Source organism: Budorcas taxicolor, chromosome 18 (assembly GCF_023091745.1).
Source record: "Budorcas taxicolor isolate Tak-1 chromosome 18, Takin1.1, whole genome shotgun sequence".
In the NCBI taxonomy this organism is placed as follows: Eukaryota; Metazoa; Chordata; class Mammalia; order Artiodactyla; family Bovidae; genus Budorcas; species Budorcas taxicolor.
The window spans coordinates 40,848,897-40,872,046 of NC_068927.1; the positions used below are offsets into that span (position 1 = coordinate 40,848,897).

General features: G+C 37.8%; 1 protein-coding gene across 1 annotated transcript in view; it reads left to right on the forward strand.

Annotated features, from left to right (window-relative positions):
• PHLPP2 (PH domain and leucine rich repeat protein phosphatase 2) overlaps positions 1–23,150 on the forward strand; it is a 58,443-nt gene that overhangs the window by 13,632 nt on the left and 21,661 nt on the right. Inside the window, exons 3-9 of the mRNA XM_052656513.1 lie at positions 3,724–3,857; positions 11,508–11,698; positions 17,300–17,425; positions 18,579–18,733; positions 20,485–20,631; positions 21,014–21,244; positions 22,798–23,000. Of these exons, the coding sequence (XP_052512473.1) occupies positions 3,724–3,857; positions 11,508–11,698; positions 17,300–17,425; positions 18,579–18,733; positions 20,485–20,631; positions 21,014–21,244; positions 22,798–23,000 (1,187 nt within the window). The remainder of the gene's footprint in view (positions 1–3,723; positions 3,858–11,507; positions 11,699–17,299; positions 17,426–18,578; positions 18,734–20,484; positions 20,632–21,013; positions 21,245–22,797; positions 23,001–23,150) is intronic.

The window sequence follows — 23,150 nt, forward strand, 5'->3', positions numbered from 1 at the left end:
GAAGTTGCTCAGTCATGTCCGACCCTCAGCGACCCCGTGGACTGCAGCCTTCCAGGCTCCTCCGTCCATGGGATTTTCCAAGCAAGAGTACTGGAGTGGAGTACCATTGACTTCTCCGAGCATAGTGTCAGATATGGAGTAAACATTTATCAAAGTATCCTTGTTTTCTGTATCATTATATGTACTGTTGGTCTTAAAAGTTTGCAGATTTTACCTTATTGGCTAGAGATTGAGTTTTAACCTGACTTTGATGTATAAAATGCTGCTCTGTGCTGTGTTAGGGTCTTGGATACAGTGTGTTGGGTTGCAAGAAGTTACTCCTACTATTAACTAGAGTTCTTGTGGGGTGATTGTTGTTGTTTAGTTACTGAAGACCTACTCTTTGGGGCCCCATGGATTGTATAGCACACCAGGTTCCTGTCTTCCACTATATCCTGGAGTTTGCTCGGTTTCGTGTTCCTTGATGTGGAGTGATCCCTGAAATGAAACTTACTCTTCTCTTACCTGTAACTTAACTGTGGGCACTGTTCAGAATAACTGTTGGCTAAGAGCTACATGGACTACAGTCCATAGGGTTGCAAAGAGTTGGACATGATTGAAGTGACTTAGCATGCAAGAGCTACAAACACTGTTGATAGCATTACTGTATTGGTTGGCTGGTTTGGAGAAAAATAACTAGATGCACATATATTCATATTTACAAGGACTATTGTAGCTTCTGGAAGCCCGAGAAGCACACTATTAACAATAGTCTTATTGTCTCTTCTTAAAGCCTTAACGGAAGTATTTCAAATAATGAATGGAACCTTTCTTTGCTAACATATTCTGTCTTACACCTGTTTTGCAATAGAGTGTATTTCCTTTGATTTATGAGAGATTTAACACATAGCTAATTAGCAGCCTGTTAAACTTTTGGAACTTTGGAACACAGAATTGATCCATAAGCATATGATAGAATTTTCCCTCCCCCATACTCTCTACTCCCTTAAGCAGATGAGTTTAATGAGTAAATGGAATTAGTCCCTTGTTTTACTTGTTTTTGCAGTTCTTGAAATATTTCTTGTTTGCTCATTTATGCTAAATTGATGAGAGCAGATGTGGAGTTTCTCTTAGTTTTTTTCCCTCTCTCCCAGGGAAAATACTTTCTTTTGGTGGAACTAGTTAAAGAGGGTTTCCAAAATCTACAGAGCCTTTTTAGATCAGGAAATGTGATGATGCAAAATATGTTAGGATGTTTACAATTGTCTTGGTTTTCCAGAGAGAAATAAGAAAAATTGAGCTGATAAGATAGAGCTTGAGTTAAAATTTCTTGGTCTTAATATGTGATCATTATAGTATATATGGTCCTATATATATATATATATATACACACACACCATATATGTGGAATTATAGTTAAATACATTGAACTCTGTATCCAAAAATTATAGCAGTGTTTAGGTAGAATTTGTACTATATTAGGAAGGTGTCTTAGATACATCGTGGACCCCTGAGTTGTAAAAGACCCTAAAGATCATCTGGCCTGACTTGATTCCTAGAGCAGACGCTTCTAAATTGTCTGTGACAGGTGGCTCTCTCTGAGCTATTTTGGTGGACAGTCTGTTTCATTATTGGGCATCTCTAATTATTAAGGTTCTGCCTCATTTTTAATCCAAGTCTACCTGTGCAACTTCTTACTGGTCATAGTGCTTTTCTTTGGATCAATCTAGACTAAATCTAATAACCATTCTTGACATGGAAAGATGGAGCTGTTTATGCCCCTGGTCACCCTGTCTTCAGCTTAATCCTTCAGCCAGTCTTCCTGTTACATGACTAATTGACCCCTCCAGGATAATTTATTACAAGTCTCTCTTAAAATGTATCCTTCTTTGGAGGATTCTACCATTGTATGAGGAAGGTACCCAATATTGTCACAGCCCTTTGTGGACTTTTCTTTTATTTGATTAGAGATTCATTGTAACTGATGTTTTTATTTTGAAAAATATATTTTCCATTTCTGTTAAATTCAGTATTTGCTGATCTTTGTAGGCTTTTCGTTCTTTGGTCATTCCCCATGTAGTAGTTCTGAGTTTACAGAAGCTGGAAGTCAGAACTGAGCCAGGAGGGTCAGGAGGGGCCATATCGTGGCTTTTATTTTTGTCTTTTTTTTTTTTGTATGCATCAATATGATTTCCATTTCTACATTATAATTTTTTTTACAGTTGCTTATATTTCACTTTATAGTATTCTCATTTCATGTTTTTAAAAAGTAAATCTTATTGCCAACTAGTATTTTCTAGTTCTTGAACCACAAAACACAAATCCTTCATGTCTTTATGCCTTGATGGAAGGTGTATCATGTTTCTTGCGATTAATACAAGTCTTAAGTTTTCTAAACAGAATCCTTTTAAAGAGTGATGTTCTTCAAGATATTTTAAACACATAGGCTTTCCTATACTTGTTTTTTGATTGTTGTTTCAGTTGGGGGAGACATTCTATTTTTATTCTCATTAAAATTTTTTTCCATTCCTAAGAATTTTTTGAATAATAGTCAGTATGTTATCAAATACTACTACATGTGAAATAATTTGCTAAGCCCTTTATGTACTGTATGATATCTTCTTATAAGCAAATAAATAAATACTTATAGTAACAACCCTGTGAGTTAGGCACTGTTGTCATTCCCATTATGCTAGTGAGGAATAAGTCAGGGAGGTTAAATAGTTTGTCTAAGGACACACATGAGCTGATAAGTGGCAGAAGTAAGACTCAGACCCAGGCAGTCTGACTTTTGGAGTTCATGCTCTCAGCTGCTGTATTTGTTATAACTGTTTGCTTTTTCCTAAAATAATTGTAAAAAGTTCGTGTGATTTTAAAATATGCAGTATCCCCAGAAGCCACAAATGATTACTGATATTCTGGCTTTTCCTTGCTTTCAGTCATAACCATGTAACAGAATGATTTCTGGGTAATTACTGGGCAGTTCATTCCTGACTTTTTTTGGAAAAATCCATCTTTGAAGCCAGAGGTCAGCAACCCAAAGTCTCCATTTTTAATTGTGTTCCAGCTTATGTGAAATCAGTTATGGCCGAGTATAATCTTTTACATCTCATAGTTTTGATGCCTTTAAGTTTGAACCAGAGATTCTCAAAGAACCTTCTGGGGGTCTCTGAGATTCTTTAAAGAAGTTCATGAGGTCAAAACTATTTCATAATAATAATGGGGTATTAATTTTCTTTTTAATTCTCAGTCTCATAAGCATACAATGGAGATTTCTAGAGACTACATATCTTAGAGCTTATCTGCTTTCTGTTATCCAGTTATTAAAGACATTTACAAAGTGCTGACCAGTATAAGTCTTATCACTACATTTGTCCTATTTTGAAAATACAGTTTTCAGAAAATATTTGTTAACATGTAATGGGTTTATTGTTACTTAAAAATGAATAAATATTTAGAAATTCTTAATTTTAGTTTCTCAGTAAATAAGTAGATAAATGTCAATAGGTATATGCCATGTGACTATCAATAGATAAACCCCATGTAAACAAAAGCTCTTTGGGGGCTTCAAAGACTATAGAGGGATCCTGAGACCAGAAACTTTGAGCACCACTAGTTGTATCATAAGATATTAAAGAAAATTGATATAGAAGTAAAAATCTAGAGCATATTAAAAGACTTTAAAAATCAAATAAAGTGTGTTTATAACTTACCGAATATTTTCCTTCTGAATTGTGTAAGCAGGAGATTGGAACCTACCGAACGGCCTCTTCAGATTGTTTATGATTACTTATCCAGACTGGGGTTTGACGATCCTGCACGAATACAAGAGGAGGCAGCAAATCCTGACCTCGGCTGTATGCTCCGATTTTATGGTGGTAAGAATTTTTCAGTGGCTTTGTGAATATATTAACTATTTTAAAAAACAACATTTTGTTTTGTATTAAGGTATAGCCAGTTAACAATGTTGTGATAGTTTCAGATGAGCAGCAAAGGCACTCAATCATATACATGTATCCATCCTTCCCCCAATCTCTCCTCCCATCCAGGCGGCTACATAACATTGAGCAGAGTTTGCTGTGCTTTATAGAAGGTCTTTGTTGTTTATCCATTTTAAATATAGCATTAACTATTTTTAATTGATTATTTGTACCTGTAACTTCAGCCTTTTAAAAATATTTTATTCAAAGCTGCCTTTACTTAGGCGGTCAGAAAACAACAGCAAAAGTCTTCTCTTTTTATTTTTGCTCTTTTTGTTTTAGTGTTTTGCTGACTTCTGAATTATTATGTACCTTTGCCAGCATCTCGATTAAATCAGAGCTTTAGTTTCAGATTTTCAAATTCCTTATAAGGGTCATGAACTTCTGGATAGTTCGAGAATGTTAAGTAGTAGGTGATTATTATATATGACTTAACATTTGATGGACTCATCAGATGTGTATATTGTTGAATTTAGTAAGCTTTATTTTTTTTTAGGGTTGTTTTTCCTTTCAGTGTATGAGTCTTGCACCTCCTTGGTTAAATTTATCCTAAGTACTTTATTCTTTTTTAAAAAATTTTTATTTATTTTTTTATTTTTGGTTGCATTGGGTCTTTCGTTGCTGTGTGCAGGCTTTCTCTAGTTGCAGAGAGCAGGGGCTAGTTTCTAGTTATGGTGCGTGGGTTTCCATTGCAGTGGTTCTCTTGTTGTGGAGTACAGGCTCTAGGTACGCAGGCTTCAGTAGTTGTGGCTCACAGGCTCTAGAGCGCAGGCTCAGTAGCTGTGATACATGGGCTTAGTTGCCCCACAGCATGTGGAATTGCCCTGGACCAGGGCTTGAACCTGTGTCACCTCTATTGGCAGGCGGATTCTTAAACTCTAGACCGCCAGGGAAGCCGTGAGATAGTACTCTTAATATTGGCTGAAGCTGTAGAGGCTTGAGTGGGGCTGGAAGATTCACTTCTAACGTGGCTCACTCATGTGGCTGTTGGTAAAGGCCCCAGTTTCTCACCAGCTTTTGGCAGGAGATCTCAGTTCCTCGCTATGTGGACCCCCTCTCGAGCTGCGTAAATATCTTCATGTTGTGGCAGCTAACTGCCCCCAGCGATGAGACACACACACGCACATGAGCGTGTGCATACATGTATATGCAAACACACCGACTTCAGGTTTTTATGACCTAGTTTCATAAGTCACCATTGTTTTTACCACTTTCTGTTCATTAGAATTGTGTCACCAAAAACAGCACACACTGCTGAGTGGGGAATTAGGCCTCACCTTTTGAAGAAAGGAGTATTAAAGAATTTGAAGTATTTTTTGAAGCAGATATTAATAGCTTATCAATCAGCTTTCAGTATTTCATGTATAGAGCCTTTGGTGAGTTACCTTAGGTTAGAATATAGTCTTAATAAGGCGAGGGTCAGAGGGGCCCAAGTTCAGGCCAGTTGGTTTTGCTGTGTTTGCCGAATATAAAAGTTGCTCAGTACTTCAAGGGCCATTGTGCAGATGCCAGTTACCAGTCTTGCTGGTGTGGGTGCTGGGGGAAAATGTGTAGAGTGACTCAGTGCAGATTCATGATATAAAAGCCTGAAATAACATGTGTGACTAAAGATGAGTGGGTATTATGATTGATCACAGAGATTAAGAGAGTCAGTTAATCAACTCCTTATGTATGAGGAAGTAGAGTCTGGGAGGTGTGATTTGCTGGGACTGAATAGTTCAGGTAGCATAGCACCCAGCCTGAGCGTTTCTTTATATCCCATATTCTCTCACAGGTTGTCTGAGACACTTCCATCCAAGAGGCATAAACACATACAAAAGAAACTAGATACAAAAGAATCACATATTATGTTTCCATTCATTTAAAATTTGAAAACAAGCAAAACTCAACCATATTGTTTAGAGACATGTGACAGGACCACTGTTTGTCCATCAGATCTGCTTTTTCCTTCTTCCATAACAAGACTGGGCTTAACTGCTCGGCTAGACCTCATTCTCAATCTTTTATGCAGTTAGATGTGCGCCTGTGACAAAATTTTCATCAGTGGTATGGAATGAAATTGTTGTGTGCCACTTTTACACCTGGTTCCTAAATCTTCCCATGCAGACTTCTTGTTCTTTTCCTCTCCTGTAGGCTAGGGAGGCAGTCATCTGAGCAACATTGAAGTCATGTGTTGAAATAGCAAAGCCACTTTCAGCTGGAGTTTCTCAACAGAGTTGACTCCTGGCAACCTATATTGCCCGCCCTAGCAGAGAATTAGATTTCTGTTGAATTATGTACATTCTTTTTGTTACAGTAGTTAAAACCACTATAACTAATACATAAGTAGCAAAAATACAAAGAAAACAAGGAAATGATTATTCTAAAAGTCAAGAGAATGGCTGACGTCTAGGGTTGAGGGAGGAAGTGATTCCTACAAGTAGTGTTTTTGAGTCAGTACAAGTATATACCAATAGTGGCTATCTATTAAGCAATGACATTAGTGTGATAATTATGATATACTAATCAATTTGGTATATACCTGTTGAGAATTTTCTAACTTTTATTCCTATCTAATGTTATTTGTAGAAATATATATATATATATATATATTAATGTAAATCCTATCATTTGGTATTGATCTTCATGCTTTTTTTCTCCCAGTAGCATTTTGGAGGTCTTTTTAAAACTCTTTTATATGCCTTTCTTTACGTTGCATACTGTTGAATGTCACGTATGTATTATAGTTTATATAACAGTTTCCCTAGTGATGTGCTGTTTTACACAGCATTATGGTAAAATTGCATTTTTGTACACCTGTTCTTCAGAGTATATCTTTAAACATGAAATTATTGGGACTTTAAATATTAGCATTTAAAGTTTTTACAAATCTGATGGATTAAATGATGGTCTCATTGTTTTAATTTCCTTGATTACTAGAATGGTGGAATATTGTTTCATAGTTATATTAGATCTTAATTTCTTCTTTGAATTAGCCTTTATATATTTCTGTTTATCTTTTTTCTTATTATCTGAAAGACTTGTGTATATATTCTGAATATAAATCCTCTGGATACTGTATTTGTGACATATTTTTCTTCCAGCTTGTAACTTGTTTTGTAGTTTTATTTATTGTTTTTTATGGTGCAGAAGACTTACTTAATCATATTTATGAATATTTTCCTTTAATACATTTACATTCCTTTCCTGTCCTAGGTCATAAACATCCTCTATATTTTCTTGAAGTATTATTATAGTTTTAAAATATGATATGAGGTAGGAATCTAACTGTATTTTTTTTTCTCTACTGATAGCCAGTTGTCCCAATAATACTTATAGCTCATCCTTTTCCTACTGATCTGATGCATCACCTTTATTAAGTTCCTATACAGGCAGAGGTTTATTTTTGGACTCTATCCTATTATATTGATCTCTTTGTCTAATGCTAATACCAACACTATTTTTTATTAATATACCTACATGATAGATTGCAATAGACGATGGGGAAGTTCCCCTTTACTCTTCTTCTAGAAAATCAGGAAGGTCTCTAGAAACAGAGAAATCTTTCTGAAGAAGTAGTTTTTGAGTTGGTTCCTTAAAAATGGGCACAATTTCAGTAATCACAAAGGAAAAGGAGGACAGAGGAAGGGTATTAGGAATTTCAATGCATATTCTGTGAATCAGATAATTTGAGTCCAGATTGTTCTGGGCCTTGAGTGCAATATCAGAAATTTGCCCTTCATTTGGCAGATGGTGGAAGAAGTGATGGGATCCAAGTGGGGCTGAGAAGGATGATTCTGCCACCAGAATGGATAACAATTCAGGCTTGAATTAGGGATCTGAACTAGAGAATGGAAGGAATCATTCATATAGAGACTTTTTGAAGGAATAGTAAGTGTTGGTGGTTGATTTAAAAAAAGATGTTGAGGAAGAGATCCTAAGAGGCAAAACTGACTTGAGGTTTTGAGCCTGGGCGGCTTTGGGAGAATGACAGGACTTGACTTGTGAGAAGAATCTGGTTTCAGGCAAGTGTAACTGTAAGCAGTGGTAGACATCCAGTTGAAGATGTCTGGCAGGTAGTCGGATATGTGGAACCAGGAGCTTTGGAAATACAGATCTGGGAGTCAGGTACATGGGAGTGTTAAATCTGTGGAAGCTGTTAAAGATTGAAAGTAATACTTAAAATATAAGAAAAGAAGGAGGCTTAAGGCAGGACTTTCATTATATTAATAATGACTATCTTTTATTATATACCCTCACTATGTGCTGAGCACATACTAAGGTACTGAGCACTCTGTGTACTATTTTTCATTTCATCCTTACAAGCATTCAGGTAGATATTATTACTCCAGAGAGGTCTTAACTGATTCTAAATCTCATCTTCTTAACCTCTAAGGTACTCTTAGTATTTAGTTGATAGAGAAACCGTTTAGAGGAATAAAAAGGATCCATAAAATGTGAGACCTGGGCAGGACTAGGGATCATCTAGTCCAGCTCCTCGGTCTTTAACTTGGGAAATTAAGGCCTAAAAATATATTAATAAAATTTGTTCAGGGTCACGAAACCACAAGGTGGGATTGCTTCACCAACCACTGCTTCCAAGTTTGAAATTTGTTTTGAAGTTTCCTGTTTTACTCTTGCAGTGTAAGTAAATGTTTCATTTTAACCCCCAATAATACCAGCCAGTGTTTATTTATTTGTTGGTTTAACTTTTTATTTTGAACTAGCTTTAGATTTTCAGAGCAGTTGGAAAGATAGCACAGAGCGCTCCTGCACAGCCTTCATGCAGTTGCTCAAGCAGTTGTTCCCATATAAACAGTGCTTCATTTTCCTCTGGCTTTAAAGATTTTTCCTTTGTCTTTAATTTTCAGCAATTTGATTATGAACTGTCTGGGCTTGATTTTCTTTGTGTTCAGCCTGTTTAGGGTTTTCCATCGTTTCAGATGTTGTGTCCAGGTTTTATAGGTGAATTCAGTGGGAGAGACAGGGCAGACCGAGTGTGCTTTCTCTAACTCAGAACCAGAACCTTAATGGTATCTTTTGATTAAAAGAAGTATTTCATTTTGATGGAGTCCAATTTAGCAGTCCTTCCCTTTATTATTTTCTAGATGCTATATTGCTTTACCTTTCAGTTTATATTCACAAGGTCTGTGTAACTTCGCTTTTTATTGTCTGTTTTGAGTATCATCATGATCTCATGGGCTTATGTATGTTTGTTTCAATTCATTGCAGCCATTTTTCTTTCTGATGCTTAATTTGTCTCATCTCAGCTCCTGGGAGCTCTTTCAGGTTGCCTTCTGTGTCCTTCCAACATGACCCCAGTAGGGCTACACAGTTGGCTCAGTGGTAAAGAATCTGCCTGTCAATGCAGGAGCCACAGGAGATGCAGGCTCAATACCTGGATCAGGAAGATCCCCCGGAGGAGGAAATGGCAACCCATTCCAGTATTCCTGCTGGGAAAATCCCATGGACAGAGGAGCCTGAGGGGATATAGGCCATGGGATCCAAAGAGTCAGACACAACTGAGTGACTGAGCCTAGCCCAGCACAGTCTTTGGTAACATTCTAGATTTTTCCATTAAGTTCTTACACAAAAAGATGTCCTAAGCTGATCTTTTCATCATGATTCACACCAGGAATAGGTGATTTTTCTAAGGACTCCTGGTTCATGTTAATGAAACATAATGTTTAGAGATTATACTATGGGCATTGTTAGAGAACTCTCCTTGATTTTTTAGAAACTTTTTTTCTTAAATTATAAAATAATCCATGTTCTTTATGAAAATGAAAGTGTTAGTTGCTCAGACTATAGCCCACCAGGCTTCTCTGTCCATGGGATTCTCCAGGCAGACATACTGGAGTGGGTTGCCAGGCCCTTCTCCAGGGGATTTTCCTGACCCAGGGATCAAACCTGTGTCTCTTACATCTCCTGCATTGGCAGGTGGGTTCTTTACCACTAGTGCCACCTGGGAAGCTCCTGTTTTCTATTTTCTTTATAGAATATTTCAAAGTATACCATAATTTTCCACTTAGAATCTTGACTTTTGAGATTGTAAGTCTGTTTTTAACTAGAACTATTAGTCATTCCAAACATTTATTAGAACTTCCTCATTCTGTTTTTTACTACTTTCAGATCAGAGACTTAGCAAACCCTCCAAAAATAATAATAAGACAGCATATTATTTTGTGTATAAATAACTTATTCCCCCCAAAATTGAATATTCCTTTCTGAGAGTAGCTACAGATAGCTACTATAGAAGCACAAATGAGAAGAAAAGAGCCTTAAAAAGATAAACTTATAGAGTTTCTTAAAATATGATTTGTGGGCCATCTGCATTTAAATTACTTGAGATACTTGTTAAAAACGTATTTTCCTTTGTTCCATCCCAGATCCTCTGAATTAAACTCTCTGTGGGTAGGTCTTGGCGTTTTGCATTGTAAACTAATTCTCTGATAATTCTTGGGCACACAGAAATTGGAGAATCCCTGATCTAAAGGAATTCTACAGTTGAGACTGAGAGGGAACTGGAGAAAACTTGAGTGCTTTTGTAGCTTTGATAGAAACAATAGGGAGGGTGGAATTGAAGAGTGAGAAGGAAGAAGAACCAAACTCCCCAAGGAACATGAAATTTAGAATATAGATGAAAGGATTAGCCTAGACTAGAAGGAGAAATGGTGGTGTTAACATACAAAGTTTAAAGCTTTGAAGTAAGCCAGACCATTTCCTCATTTTTTATACAGGAAACACACAGTCAAAAGGGTACCATGATGCCCAGGGTTTAATTAATTATGTAATAGTATTGAGTACAACCCAGTTTTTTCACTTCCCAGTCTGTTGCTGTTCGCTCAGCCTCATACTGTTGCTGCTTCTGTTCGCTTCTGTATAGAGTTACTGTCTATTTCCAGTAGTACTTTAACCAAGAACATTTCTTCTGTCATAATGCTCTGTTTTGTTCACTATTATCTGTCATATAAAGTTTTATAACGGGTGGAAAAAGATAGAGATGCTCTTGCATGTCTGTATCAGCTTCTGCTACCATAATTGGGATAGTTGATTGAAATATCAGTCAAAAGCTTTTCCTCACAAAGAGCAGGAAGATGGAGGATTGTGTACAGAACTAGTCATTAATTTCTTCCTTCTGCAGTAGGCTAAGCACAGCAATAGTGGCTGTCTCTTATTCCATACTTCTTTTGTATCTAAAACCATGCTTACTACTTTACATTCATTATCTTACTTTTTTATAAGGATCTTCCAAAGGTAGGTAATATTAAGATCTGAACTGTATAAATGGGGAATGTCAAGGTCAGTGAGATTATGTAGTTCAAGGAATCAAAGTAAGTAGCAGAACTTAAGTTTGAATATCTGACTCCCAAGTCCATGATCTTAACTACTCTGTCATACTGCCTTTCTTTGTGTACATGGGAGCTATGACTGGAAGAAGGATTGACGGTAGCATCCGAAATTCATAGTGCTCCCATTATATAACTTCAGGGCTGGAGAACATTTTAAGACTGAGAGCTTATTTTGTAATACTTAATGGTGGCTTCTGATGTACTCTTTTCTTTTCAGAAAAACCATGCCAGATGGATCATCTGGATCGAATCCTTCTGTCTGGCATCTATAATGTACGCAAGGGAAAGACCCAGCTGCATAAGTGGGCTGAACGCCTGGTTGTTCTCTGTGGCACCTGCCTCATCGTGTCCTCAGTGAAGGATTGTCAGACCGGGAAAATGCACATATTGCCTCTGGTTGGGGGAAAGGTAAGACCCACAAACAGAAATTACTCTTTCTTTGATCATCTTAATTTAAAAAAAAATCACATATGCTTTTCAGAGTTTTTTCCACATCTTTTCAAAGAAGCCATTCTGAACATTATTATAGATTACATCACAAAGTTTTTGCATTCTTAAGTTTAAATGAAACTGACTCAGGCTAATTTACACATAAAACAAGTTTTTTACATCACAAACCCCCTCGGAGGTCCAAATACTATGTTGTTGATCAGTTACTAAGTCATGTCCAACCATTTGTGACCCCATGGACTGCGTCATGCCAGGTTCCTCTGTCCTCCACCATCTCTTATAGTTTGCTCAAATTCATGTTCATGGAGACTATCCATGCCCCAGATTCTGCTGCAGAACCCGTCTGTTGAAGAAACCCCTGCTTCCACTGCTAGGCACTAAATACTGTCAGTAGTACCACCAAGAGTAGCTGCCACTAGCAGCTGCCTTTGGAAACTAGAAGTAGTGGCTACTTTTGGAAACTAGGCTGCCTTTGGAAACTTAGCATCCTCCACCAAAACAGATTCTTTCCTATTTCTCCTTTTCCCCCGTTAGACTGAAATTCAGAGTCTGGAGTGCTCATAAGCTCCTATCAAGCAGCCACAGAGACCTGCATTTTTTGCATCTGTACAAGAGAATTCCCCATGATAGGAAAAGCAGTTCAAAGTCATCAGAGTGATAGATGACTGGAAACAGATAATGCTACTGTTTATTGGAAGTTATAGGAGAGAAAAGATAACCTGCAAAGAATTGACAGGCTGACAACAGCTTTCTTTTCATCAACACTATGTACAGAAGAGTATTTGCAAAATTACTGAGAGAAAATAAATTGTATTTTGTATTTTATATTTTATATCCAGTTGAATTACTTTATAAGAATCAAGGCAAAATGGAACATTTTCAGACATTTAAAAACTCCAGTGGCTAGGACTCGGTGCTTTCACTGGGTTCAATCCCTGGTCAGGGAACTAAGGTCCTGCAAGCTATGCTGCACAGCTGAAGGGGGAAAAAAAACCCAATATAAAACAAATGAGCTGGCATATATCCTCACCAAAAGAACTACTAAAGATGTATGTCTAAAAAACAACACCCCTCCAAATAAAACAAACAGGGAAAAAAAGAAGAAAACAACAAAGGAATGAAGGAAAGTAAATTCAAAGGAAGGTATAAGAATAGATGATGAATGGAAACACTGATAAATTATATAAGATATAAGAATAGATGATGAATGCAAATACTGATAAAATATGGTAGTAAATTTGATACTGATTATAAAAAGATTTAAATTTTTTTCTATCTTAAATATAAATTTCAACAACTAAAGCTCAAACTCCTGAACAGCATTCAGGATGTGATGATGTGTTCAATGAGGAACTTGTGATGCAATCTTTGGATAAAAGGAAAGAAAGAAAGTGAAAGTGAACTCGCTCAGTCCTGTCGACTCTTTGCGACCCCCATGGACTGTAGCCTATCAGGCTTCTCCGTCCATGGGATTTTCCAGGCTAGAGTACCAGAGTGAGTTGCAATTCCCTTCTCCAGGGGATCTTCCCAACCCAGGGATCAAATCTGGGTCTCCTGCATTGCAGGCAGACGCTTTACCCTCTGAGCCACCACCAAAGTTAAAAATTTTAAGGATGACTACTAAAAGTAGAGTGGGAAAAGAGAGTATAAGCTGTGTAATGCTAAAAGAAGGCAGGAAAAGGGTTGAGAAAAAGGAGCAAAATAATTAGCATGGTAAGTTATTATAGTGACATAGAAATAAACCCAAATATTTTCTACTAATTACTGTTTATAGGAGACACACCTAAAACTTAGAAGGTTGAATGTGAAATGATAGAAAAATCACACTAATCAAATAGCAACCAAAAGAAAATTGGTATGGTTATATTAACATCATACAAAGCACATGAAAGTTTGTATGCAACATAGGACTTGTGTCAAAACTACATAAAGAACATATACAACTTGGTAATAGACAAATAACCTATTTTGGCAAAGTTGGGAAGCAATTGGGAACACAGTCACTTTGGAAAACAGGGTTTTTTTTGTTTCTTACAGTTAAAAATCTGCTTTTCAGATGACTGAGCATTTCTCTTAGATACTGAGAAATGAACACAAATATTTCCAAAAAGTATAAGTGAATGTTCATAGCAACTTTGGTTATAATTGACCCAAACTGGAAGCAACCCAAATGTTCACTGAGTGGTGAATTGATAAAACACATTTGCTGTATTCACTGTGCCACTGAGCAGTGAGAAGACATGAGCTGCTGATACACACAGGAAAAAGAGCGAGTCTCAAAACATTAAGTGGAAAAAGCCAGAGGTAAAAGTCTATTTATTGTATGATTCCATTTATATGAAATTAAAAAAAAACTGTCGTCATAGAAAAGAGACCAGTGGTTGTGCCAGGATATGGAAGAAGGGGATTGGCTGCAAAACAGCCATGAGGGACGTTTTGCGGGTGATGGGGTTGTCCGACTATGTATCTCATCAAATTGTTCACTTAGAGTTTATGAATTTAAAAAAAAAAATCACAAATTTTATATAAATTATACCTCAGTAAAACTTGCCTCCTGCGAAAGACAATGTGCAAAAGCATTAATAGGGATAAGGAGGCTCACTGAAAACTGATGAGAGGAACGTTTTATGTGTATTACCATGTAGTCTCAACATACATATTGCAAAACTTAACAAAATTACTCAGAAGTTGACAAATTAACTTCTAGTGGGAGATTTACAAGCCTTTCTCAGAGTTTGGCATTATATGACTATTTTTCTGTGTCAAACATCCCATAAAAAATATTTAGAAGAAAAGGTTATTCTAAAGCAATCAGTAATGCCTGTTCTTCATTTCAACAAAGTCCTTTATTTTGACACAAACTCACTGAATTGTGGTGATTTATTACTAATAAAAATGGCCTAGTTGTAAGCATCACAATTGAATGTTATGAATATTATTTAATTTTATTGGATCTTCTTAATATGATTCTTATTTGTTTAAAAGTATTTTGTGTTTCTGCCATTTGGTTCAGTCTTTACTTGGCACCAGAAGTCTAATGATTTATAACTTGGAAGTTTCCAGCTGACTCACCAAGATTCAGTAGCTATGACATATAGAAGTGAGATGTCAGACAAAGATATAAGTGGTTCCATAGCTATAAAAAGACTTCATCTTCATCAATGGTATATAGGCTGGGTTGTTGAAGAAAGCTGTTGTTGTGCTATGAATCCTTACCATCACCCCAAGTGGGACTGGAGGAAGTTCTGACTCTTTCCTCAAGCCCAGTGAAAGAGGTTTCAAAAGAACCCATGGAATCCTGGTTCAGGTTCCCTGCAGTAAGGGGGACATAGTGCACTGGTGTCCTGCCTTCTGACCAGGAAGTCTTGAGGATGAGATAGGCTGCTTTAGTGATTGATAGAGCACAGAGCCTAACTCATGTGTTGGGATCCTTGTGTATTCCTTGGGTTTGTTAGTATGTGACCCAGTTGGGTTGAGAGGAAACACAAGCCATTGGTTGGTTGGGTGGGTGGATTCTCATGTCTGGTGGGGCCACCTGGAGGGGCCTGCAGACTTCATTGGAGGACAAGCTGTCAGGGGACCACCAGGTTCCTTCACGTCTGAGGAGGGAGTGGTCACCTATTGGAATAGTGTGCATTAGCCTGGTCAAGGAATCTGTAGGTGAGAAGCCGCTAATGGTTGAATTAGGGGGCTGGTATCCAAAGAACCTTCAAAAGGACCTATTGAGGAAGATCATCCCCTTTAAAATCTAGTAGGTCTGGAGATCATGAAGTCAGGTTATGACTCTGCTAGTTTAGTAATAACCTTTGGGTTTGCATGTTCCCTGTTTTTCATTCTGCCCCATGTTTGTGCTGGACGAGGTCAGAAATGGCTTCTAGCCCATCACCTTGAACATAAGAGATGGGGTGAGTCCAAAGAGGAGGCCAGCGTACCCCTTGCAGGCAGGCAGACAGCTGTCTCCGGTGTACTGCAGTGGTGGTGAAAAGGTATGGAGCAGTATTACCTTTGAAGTGGAAACTTTGCCTCTTCCTTGTGGGCCTATAGACTCTCCTGTTGTGAAACTCCCCTGCAGTGGAAGCACAGAATCCTAACCACTTCACCACCAGAGAATTCCCCCTTTGGTTTTTTCTAAACAGCTTTATTGAGATGAAATTCATATACTGTACAGTTTACCCATTTAAAGTATGCAACTCTGGCTTTTAGTAAATTCACAGAGTTGGGCAACCGTCACCATAATTGATTTTAGAATAATTCCATGACCCTTCGAAAAGAAACCCTGCACTACTTAGCCTTCATCTCCCCATTCCTTCTCTAGCCCCAGGCATCCATTAATCTACTTTCTGTCTCTATAGATTTGCTCATTCTGGACATTTCACATGAATGGAATCATACAATGTATGGTTCTTTGTAACTGGCTTCTTTCACTTAGTGTAATGTTTTCAAGGTTCATGTGGTAGTGTGTATCAGTGTTTTATTCTTATTTATGGCTGAATAGTATTACATGGTGTACTACATTTTGTTTATACATTTACCTGTTGATGAACATTGAGGCTGTTTCTACTTTTTCCTATTATGAATAACGCTGCTGTAATTCACAGAAAATTTTTGTATGGATGCATTTTTTCTTGGGTATATACCTAGGAATGGAATTGCTGGGTTACATGGTTGCTGCTACTGCTGCTAAGTCACTTCAGTTGTGTCTGACTCTGTGTGACCCCATAGACGGCAGCCCACCAGGCTCCCCGTCCCTGGGATTCTCTAGGCAAGAATACTGGAGTGGGTTGCCATTTCCTTCTCCAGTGCAGGAAAGTGAAAAGTGAAAGTGAAGTCGCTCAGTTGTGTCCAACCCTCAGCGACCCCGTGGACTGCGGCCTTCCAGGCTCCTCTGTCCATGGGATTTTCCAGGCAGGAGTACTGGAGAGGGGTGCCATTGCCTTCTCCGGGGTTACATGGTTACTATATGTTTCACCTTTTGAGGAACTCCCCAACTATTTTTCAAAGTGACTGTACCATATTACATTCCCAGATTCAGTTTCCCTGCATCCTGCTAATGCTTGTTACCCACCACTTGTTACCTGTGTTTTTTATTTTAACCATCCTAGCGGATGTGAGGTGGTACCTTGTGGTTTTGATTAGCATTTGTCTAATAAATAATGACATAGAGGGCTTCCCAGGTGGTGCAGTGGTAAAGAATCTGTCTCCCAATGCAGGAGACACAAAAGAGGCAGGTTCGATCCCTGGGTTGGGAAGATGCCCTAGCGTAGGAAATGGCAACCCATTCCAGTATTCTTGCCTAGAAAATTCCAAGGACAGAGGAGCCTGGCAAGCTACAGTTCACAGGGTCACAAAGAGTCAGACACGACTGAGCACACACTCAGTGATGTAGAACATTGTATTATGTGCTTATCAGTCATTCCTCTGATTTCTTTGGAGAAATATCTTTTCAGATCTTTTGCCTAGTTAAAAAACTTGAGTTGTTTATCTTTGTTATTGTCCTGTGGTTTTTTGGATTGGAATTGTTCTGTTTAATTGGTTCTGGTTTTCTCCCTGCTTTTTCAGGTAGAAGAAGTGAAGCGACGTCAGTACTCCCTCGCATTCAGCTCAGCTGGAGCCCAAGCGCAGACCTATCTTGTCAGCTTTGAAACTTTGGCTGAGTACCAGAGGTGGCAGCGGCAAGCTTCCAAGGTGAAAAGCTGTCAGACGTCCTCATGGGGAGATGAGAGCAGAGAAACCAACAGAAAGATATTTTGAAACTGAACTTATTCCCAGGAGATCGAATTATAATTCTTATGTACATCACTCCAGGCTTTTCTGAATACATAGTGAATGAAATGGAATTCTCCCAGGTCCTTAACTTATTATTTATATTGGCACAGTGCAGACCGCTTTCAAAAGTGTTTTCAGGTACCAACTCTGTGAGGAAAGTAGGGGCTTGAATGAGTAGAGACACAATGAGGTTCAAATGACTCTCCCCCCACCATGGTGGTCTGTATAGATGGAGCTGTCCCCTAAAGATGAAGTGCTCTAAAATTATATTTCATTTTCCAAATTCTCTTGCTTCTTAGCCATCTTTTCAGGATTTAAACGTATTTTTCTTCATGGGGCTAGGTAGTTGCATTAAAGATTGTTTTAGTATAGTGACATGCCACCAAAACATGAATGACTTTTGTAGTGATATTTTGGTTTTTTTTTTAGATCCATTTTCACAGCCCATGTTTTATTAGTATACTATTGTGGCAATATAAATCTTTTTCAGTGTTATTTCTGTATTTGTGGTAGTAATAAAATCTGCTATGAATAAAACTAGTTTCAATTTTAAACAGCTTCTCTATTCTTCTGCCCTTATGAAGAGAAATTAATATTTTTTGAGCATCTTTTGCATGCTAAGCAGCAGTGCTGCATACTTGGTTTTTTAATTTTCCTCATGACAGATGAAGAAGCTGTGCAATTTAGGAACTGAGCTTATGTAGCTGCAAAAGGCCATATTAAAAGATCTTTTAATATCACATTCCCTCCTTAAGTTTTGAACAGTTACTTGGAATCATCTTAACTTTACTTCCTGCATGAGCTGTTACTAACTTTCCATCTTTATGATTTTTTTTTTTTAACTTGTAGACACTTTATAGCTTATACCTTTCTGTTTCTCAAGCATCATATGGTTTTGGGGAAAAAGTAAAAATTCACTGCTTCTTATAAATGAATACTCAGATCTTGTGACCTTTCTTGTCTTCCCCATCTTTTTAATTGGTTCCTTGTTGTGTCAGTGCTGTTCCATCCTCTGCTGGGTGGGAGACATTCAGCACTGGCTCAGATGGCTCTTCTCTGTGACCTCATCCAGGTGGTGTCCCAGCGCATCAGTACCGTCGACCTCTCGTGTCACAGCCTTGAGGAGGTTCCTGAGCATCTCTTCTACAGTCAAGATATCACCTACCTCAACTTGCGACACAACTTCATGCAATTAGAAAGACCAGGGGGCCTTGACACTTTCTACAAGTATGTGGGGCACAGGTTTCCAGACCAACTTACTAAAATCTAATTGTAAATCAATATCTGTAGATAAGCATGTTTACCCATTGTGTACATATTTGAAAATTTCCCCTCCCTTTTGAAGAAGTAAGAATTTTTGTTCAGTTTTCCCACTCTCCCTTTCCCCTCTGTTTAAGATATGATAGATGTAAAGTTTCTGACATGGAGGCAGCATCGAGCTGCCCTTGATCTGGATAATCTTTTTCTATAAGTCATTGACAGTGGAGCATGATCTGCAGCTAGGGTAAATAGAGAGATTCCATATTTGGGAAGTTTTTAAATCAAAAGTTTCAGACTTAAATAACGTAAAGGAAATAGGCCAAATTTCAAGAATTCCACTCCCAGGTTAGGGCTTTTATCTTTCCTTTGCACCTGCTGCTGCCAACTCACAAGCCTTTTGTCAGTGATGAAACCTCTCTCTCCTAATAAAGGAACCATTTCAGTCCTAAGTGACAATGACCCATATATTTTTCCATGTCCTTTGTTAGAATATATTCCCCATTCCCACCCTCCACCAACTTCACCTCCTTCCTTTCTTTAAAATGGGTAGAAGTGAATAAATACATGGTGTAAGTAATTGGGCTTCTTGTGGGGAGGGGAGAAATTGAAAGTTACAGTGTTCAAACTACATGGTAATCAAAAAGCTAAATGCACATTGAAATGATGTATTTTACATACTTCGTAACTAGTATTTCATAATTTTCAAAAAGTGGATGATTTTTACCTTATCTGATATGTTTTGTAAAGTTTTCAAACATAAGCCTCTATGTAGTAATGAGGTAATTATTTTAATAATATTGATGTTTAAAAATTAAAACAAGCTATAATTTTAAGGAAGTGGACTTCTAGTATTTCCTTCTGAATTTCTATGAAAATAGGGTTAATCTTGTTTGAGGGCTGGCTTAGGAAATTAGAAGTCAAGGTGCCAAATCAAAGGAACAATCAGTACTCAAAGTCAGGATATTTGGAAGACAAAACTTGAAATTTTCAAAGAGAAGTGTTAGAGAGGGGTACCATGGATTCACATCTAGAAGTAGATGATATGGTTCATCATTGTGGAGATCATCACCTTAGCCTTACCATCTTGCACTAGTATAATAATGAAGTATAATACTCTTAAGTAGAATTACAGGAGTGACTCTTTAGGGTCCAATTTATGATGATACTATCTCTCAGTGAGACATTATGTAGATACTTCTACAAAAATTTGAAGTGTTAAAAATTACTATTTTCTGTTGAGTATCATCACATTACAGTAAAACTGCATATCACCTATGTATTTTTAAACTAACTGGCTCAGTCATTTACAAAAAGAGAAATTGCTTGTAATGAGATTTGATCCACAGCTTTGTTAGCTAGTCCTGTGTCCATGAATTGATTAATTGTAAGGCTTTTGTGTATTCCATGTAGAGATTTAATAAAGGAAATTATTTGAAGCATATTAATAATGGTATTGATTCAACTTGATAGAAAATAATTGTACCACTGTGAGTTTTTCAAGAGTTTGCCTTTCTGAGGAGAAGAGAGAACAACTCCCATCTCACCAGACCTGGTTTCCTTGATAGCTCAGACTGGGCGTTAGTCATCCTGGTGTCTGTGCCACACACACTGTTTCACATATACTGAATGTTCAGTAAATATACGCAGAACAAATTCTTTGATGGACATTTACAACATCACTTTTTCATTCAGTAGTATAATGTGCCTTTGCTTTTTAGATTTTCTCAGCTGAAGGGCCTGAACTTGTCCCATAATAAGCTTGGGTCATTTCCTGTATTGTTATGTGAAATTCCTACCCTGACTGAGCTCAACCTTTCCTGTAATGGATTCCACGACCTGCCGAGTCAGATTGGCAGTCTGCTGAAGTAAGTACCTGATTTTTACTGGGTTTGTCTTTTCCTTTGTTTGCAGTGTAAGGAACTTGTCTGGTATTTGGAATGAAGCTAGTTCCATCAGCTCTTGCAGTGAAATAGATCATGTAATTATGAGAATTCTAGTCAGCAGCAGTTACTTGCCTACAAAAGAGACTATTCCCTCAGTTTAACCACAGAGACTCTGACTACCCTTGATGTTAAAGGGACCATCTGTATTTGAGTCATCTTAGTAAATCTCTATAGATAGACTGAGGGCATCTAATCATATTGGACTCATAATAAATTAGTGACAAGTAAAAATCCATAATTCTAGTTTTATCCATTCCAATTAAAACATTTCATCAGGGAGTTTTGTGTTGTTTTCTTCTTGCAGTCTTCAGACTCTCTGTCTTGATGGCAACTTCCTGACTACTTTACCTGAAGAACTGGGAAATCTACAACAGCTGTCCTCCTTGGGAATTTCCTTCAACAACTTTAGTCAAATTCCCGAGGTTTATGAGAAACTCACTATGTTAGATAAAGTGTTTATGGCCGGAAACCGAGTGGAAGTGCTAAACCTGGGAGTGCTGAACCGGATGAGCCATATCAAACATGTGGATTTGAGGTGAGGTTATTCTTTTTCATTTTTGATTGCACTGAGTCTTCACTGCTGCCTGTGGGCTTTCTCTAGTTGCGGCAAGCAGAGGCTCCTCTTGTTGCAGAGTGCAAGCTTTAGGCACATGGGCTTCAATAGTTGCAGCATGCGGGCTCAGTAGTTGTGGCTCATGGGCCCTAGAGCACCAGCTTAGTAGTTGTGGTGCCCGGGCTTGGTTGCTCTGTGTCATGTGTCCCAGAACAGGAATCGAACTTGTGCCCTCTGCATTGGCAGGTGGATGCTTATCCACTGCATCACCAGGGAAGTCTGTTTTGGTCATTGTTCACTGTGCTTTCTTTTTGCCAGACCTCTGATGTTCCTTTACATTTTCTTTTTAAAAATAAAGACTCTTGAAACCATTAGGATTTTAGAACAATGTATGTTTTTAAAGCTGTAGTAAAGCTTCATTTTTCACTTAATGGTAGAGAGATTTATGGATGAGGTAGGTGTACCATATGGTAGAGATGAAGGTTGTTCTGACTTACCCTCCTAGCAACGTTTTATGAGAATTCCCATTTCCTTTCATCCTTACCAATGTTGGATTTTAGCAGTCTTTTTCCTTGTTAGTGTAGTAGGTAAAAAATAGTATTTCATCATTTTAATCAGCATTTATTACGAATTAGGATGAGTGTCTTTTTGTATGCTTATTGGTGGTTTGTATTTTTCCATAATAAACTTGACCATTTTTCTGTTGAATCCTTGGGTTTCTTCTTGATATCTGTGGTATTAGAATTGAAATGTTACCAGTTTTACTAGTAATATTTTTTAATGAGAGTTTTATTCCTTTTTAAAATTATTTATTTATTTGTAATCTTTTCCTAAACGAAAGTAGTAAAACACACATACTGAATGTTCTGTTATTTACACTAAGCCATTGATGTCCCTCATAAAGGCGTAGTAACAAAAATTTATTGAAGAATGGGAAAATGAGAATAAGCCTGCATGCATTAAATCATATACCTCTATAGAAGAAGCCAAAGAAGTCGTTTTCTTTTACTTGCCCTTGAACTATTCCATATAGATAACAGACTGTTTTCCTCTCCCTTAATTAATGTAATGGGAATCTTGGCACTGGACAGTAGGCAAAGCAGTGAGAGGCAGCGTAGCTGTTTGTTCTTGCTCTCATGTGATACTTATGTGACCGTCCTGCTAGTCCCAGCCCCAAAGGTTATGCTCATCTTCTCATTTCTTTGTTGTATTCCTTCATCCCTGCCTAACCTTACTAGGTATTTGGATGCAGGTTTTAGACTAACTGTTTGTGGACATGGTCCCCTTTTCTTTCTCTTTAATTTGTACATGTATTTGCCAATCTGCACAGTCTCTAACTTAGTTTGTAGACAAAGAACCCAAGGTACAACTATCTGTGGTTATTTACCTAGTACCTTGCACAATGAGGCAAGGAGTAAAATTCTTAAGTTGTTTAGGAAAGAGACAAGAGAAACATACTTCTCCTGTTTTTTTCTTTTGGTAAGCACATTTAGTGGAATTTATTTCTAATGATTTTCTTATTTCTGAATATTAAGGATGAACCGTCTAAAAACCATGATTATTGAGAATCTGGAGGGAAATAAATACATCACCCACATGGATTTGCGGGACAATCAGCTGACTGACTTAGATCTTAGCTCCTTTTGCAACTTGGAGCAGCTGCATTGTGAGCGGAACCAGCTGAGGGAGCTGACGCTCAGTGGCTTCTCGCTTCGAACTCTCTACGCGAATTCGAACAGTGAGTTCTCTACCCAACCTCCTGTGTTTCCTCTTGTAGCTCTTGTCTGAGCTATACAAGAACAGTGGCATCTGAGGTGTTCCTCAGCCACTCTGCCAAGTGGAGTTTGAGGTTCATAGAGACCTAGCTTTAAGTTTGCAGTCAGCACTT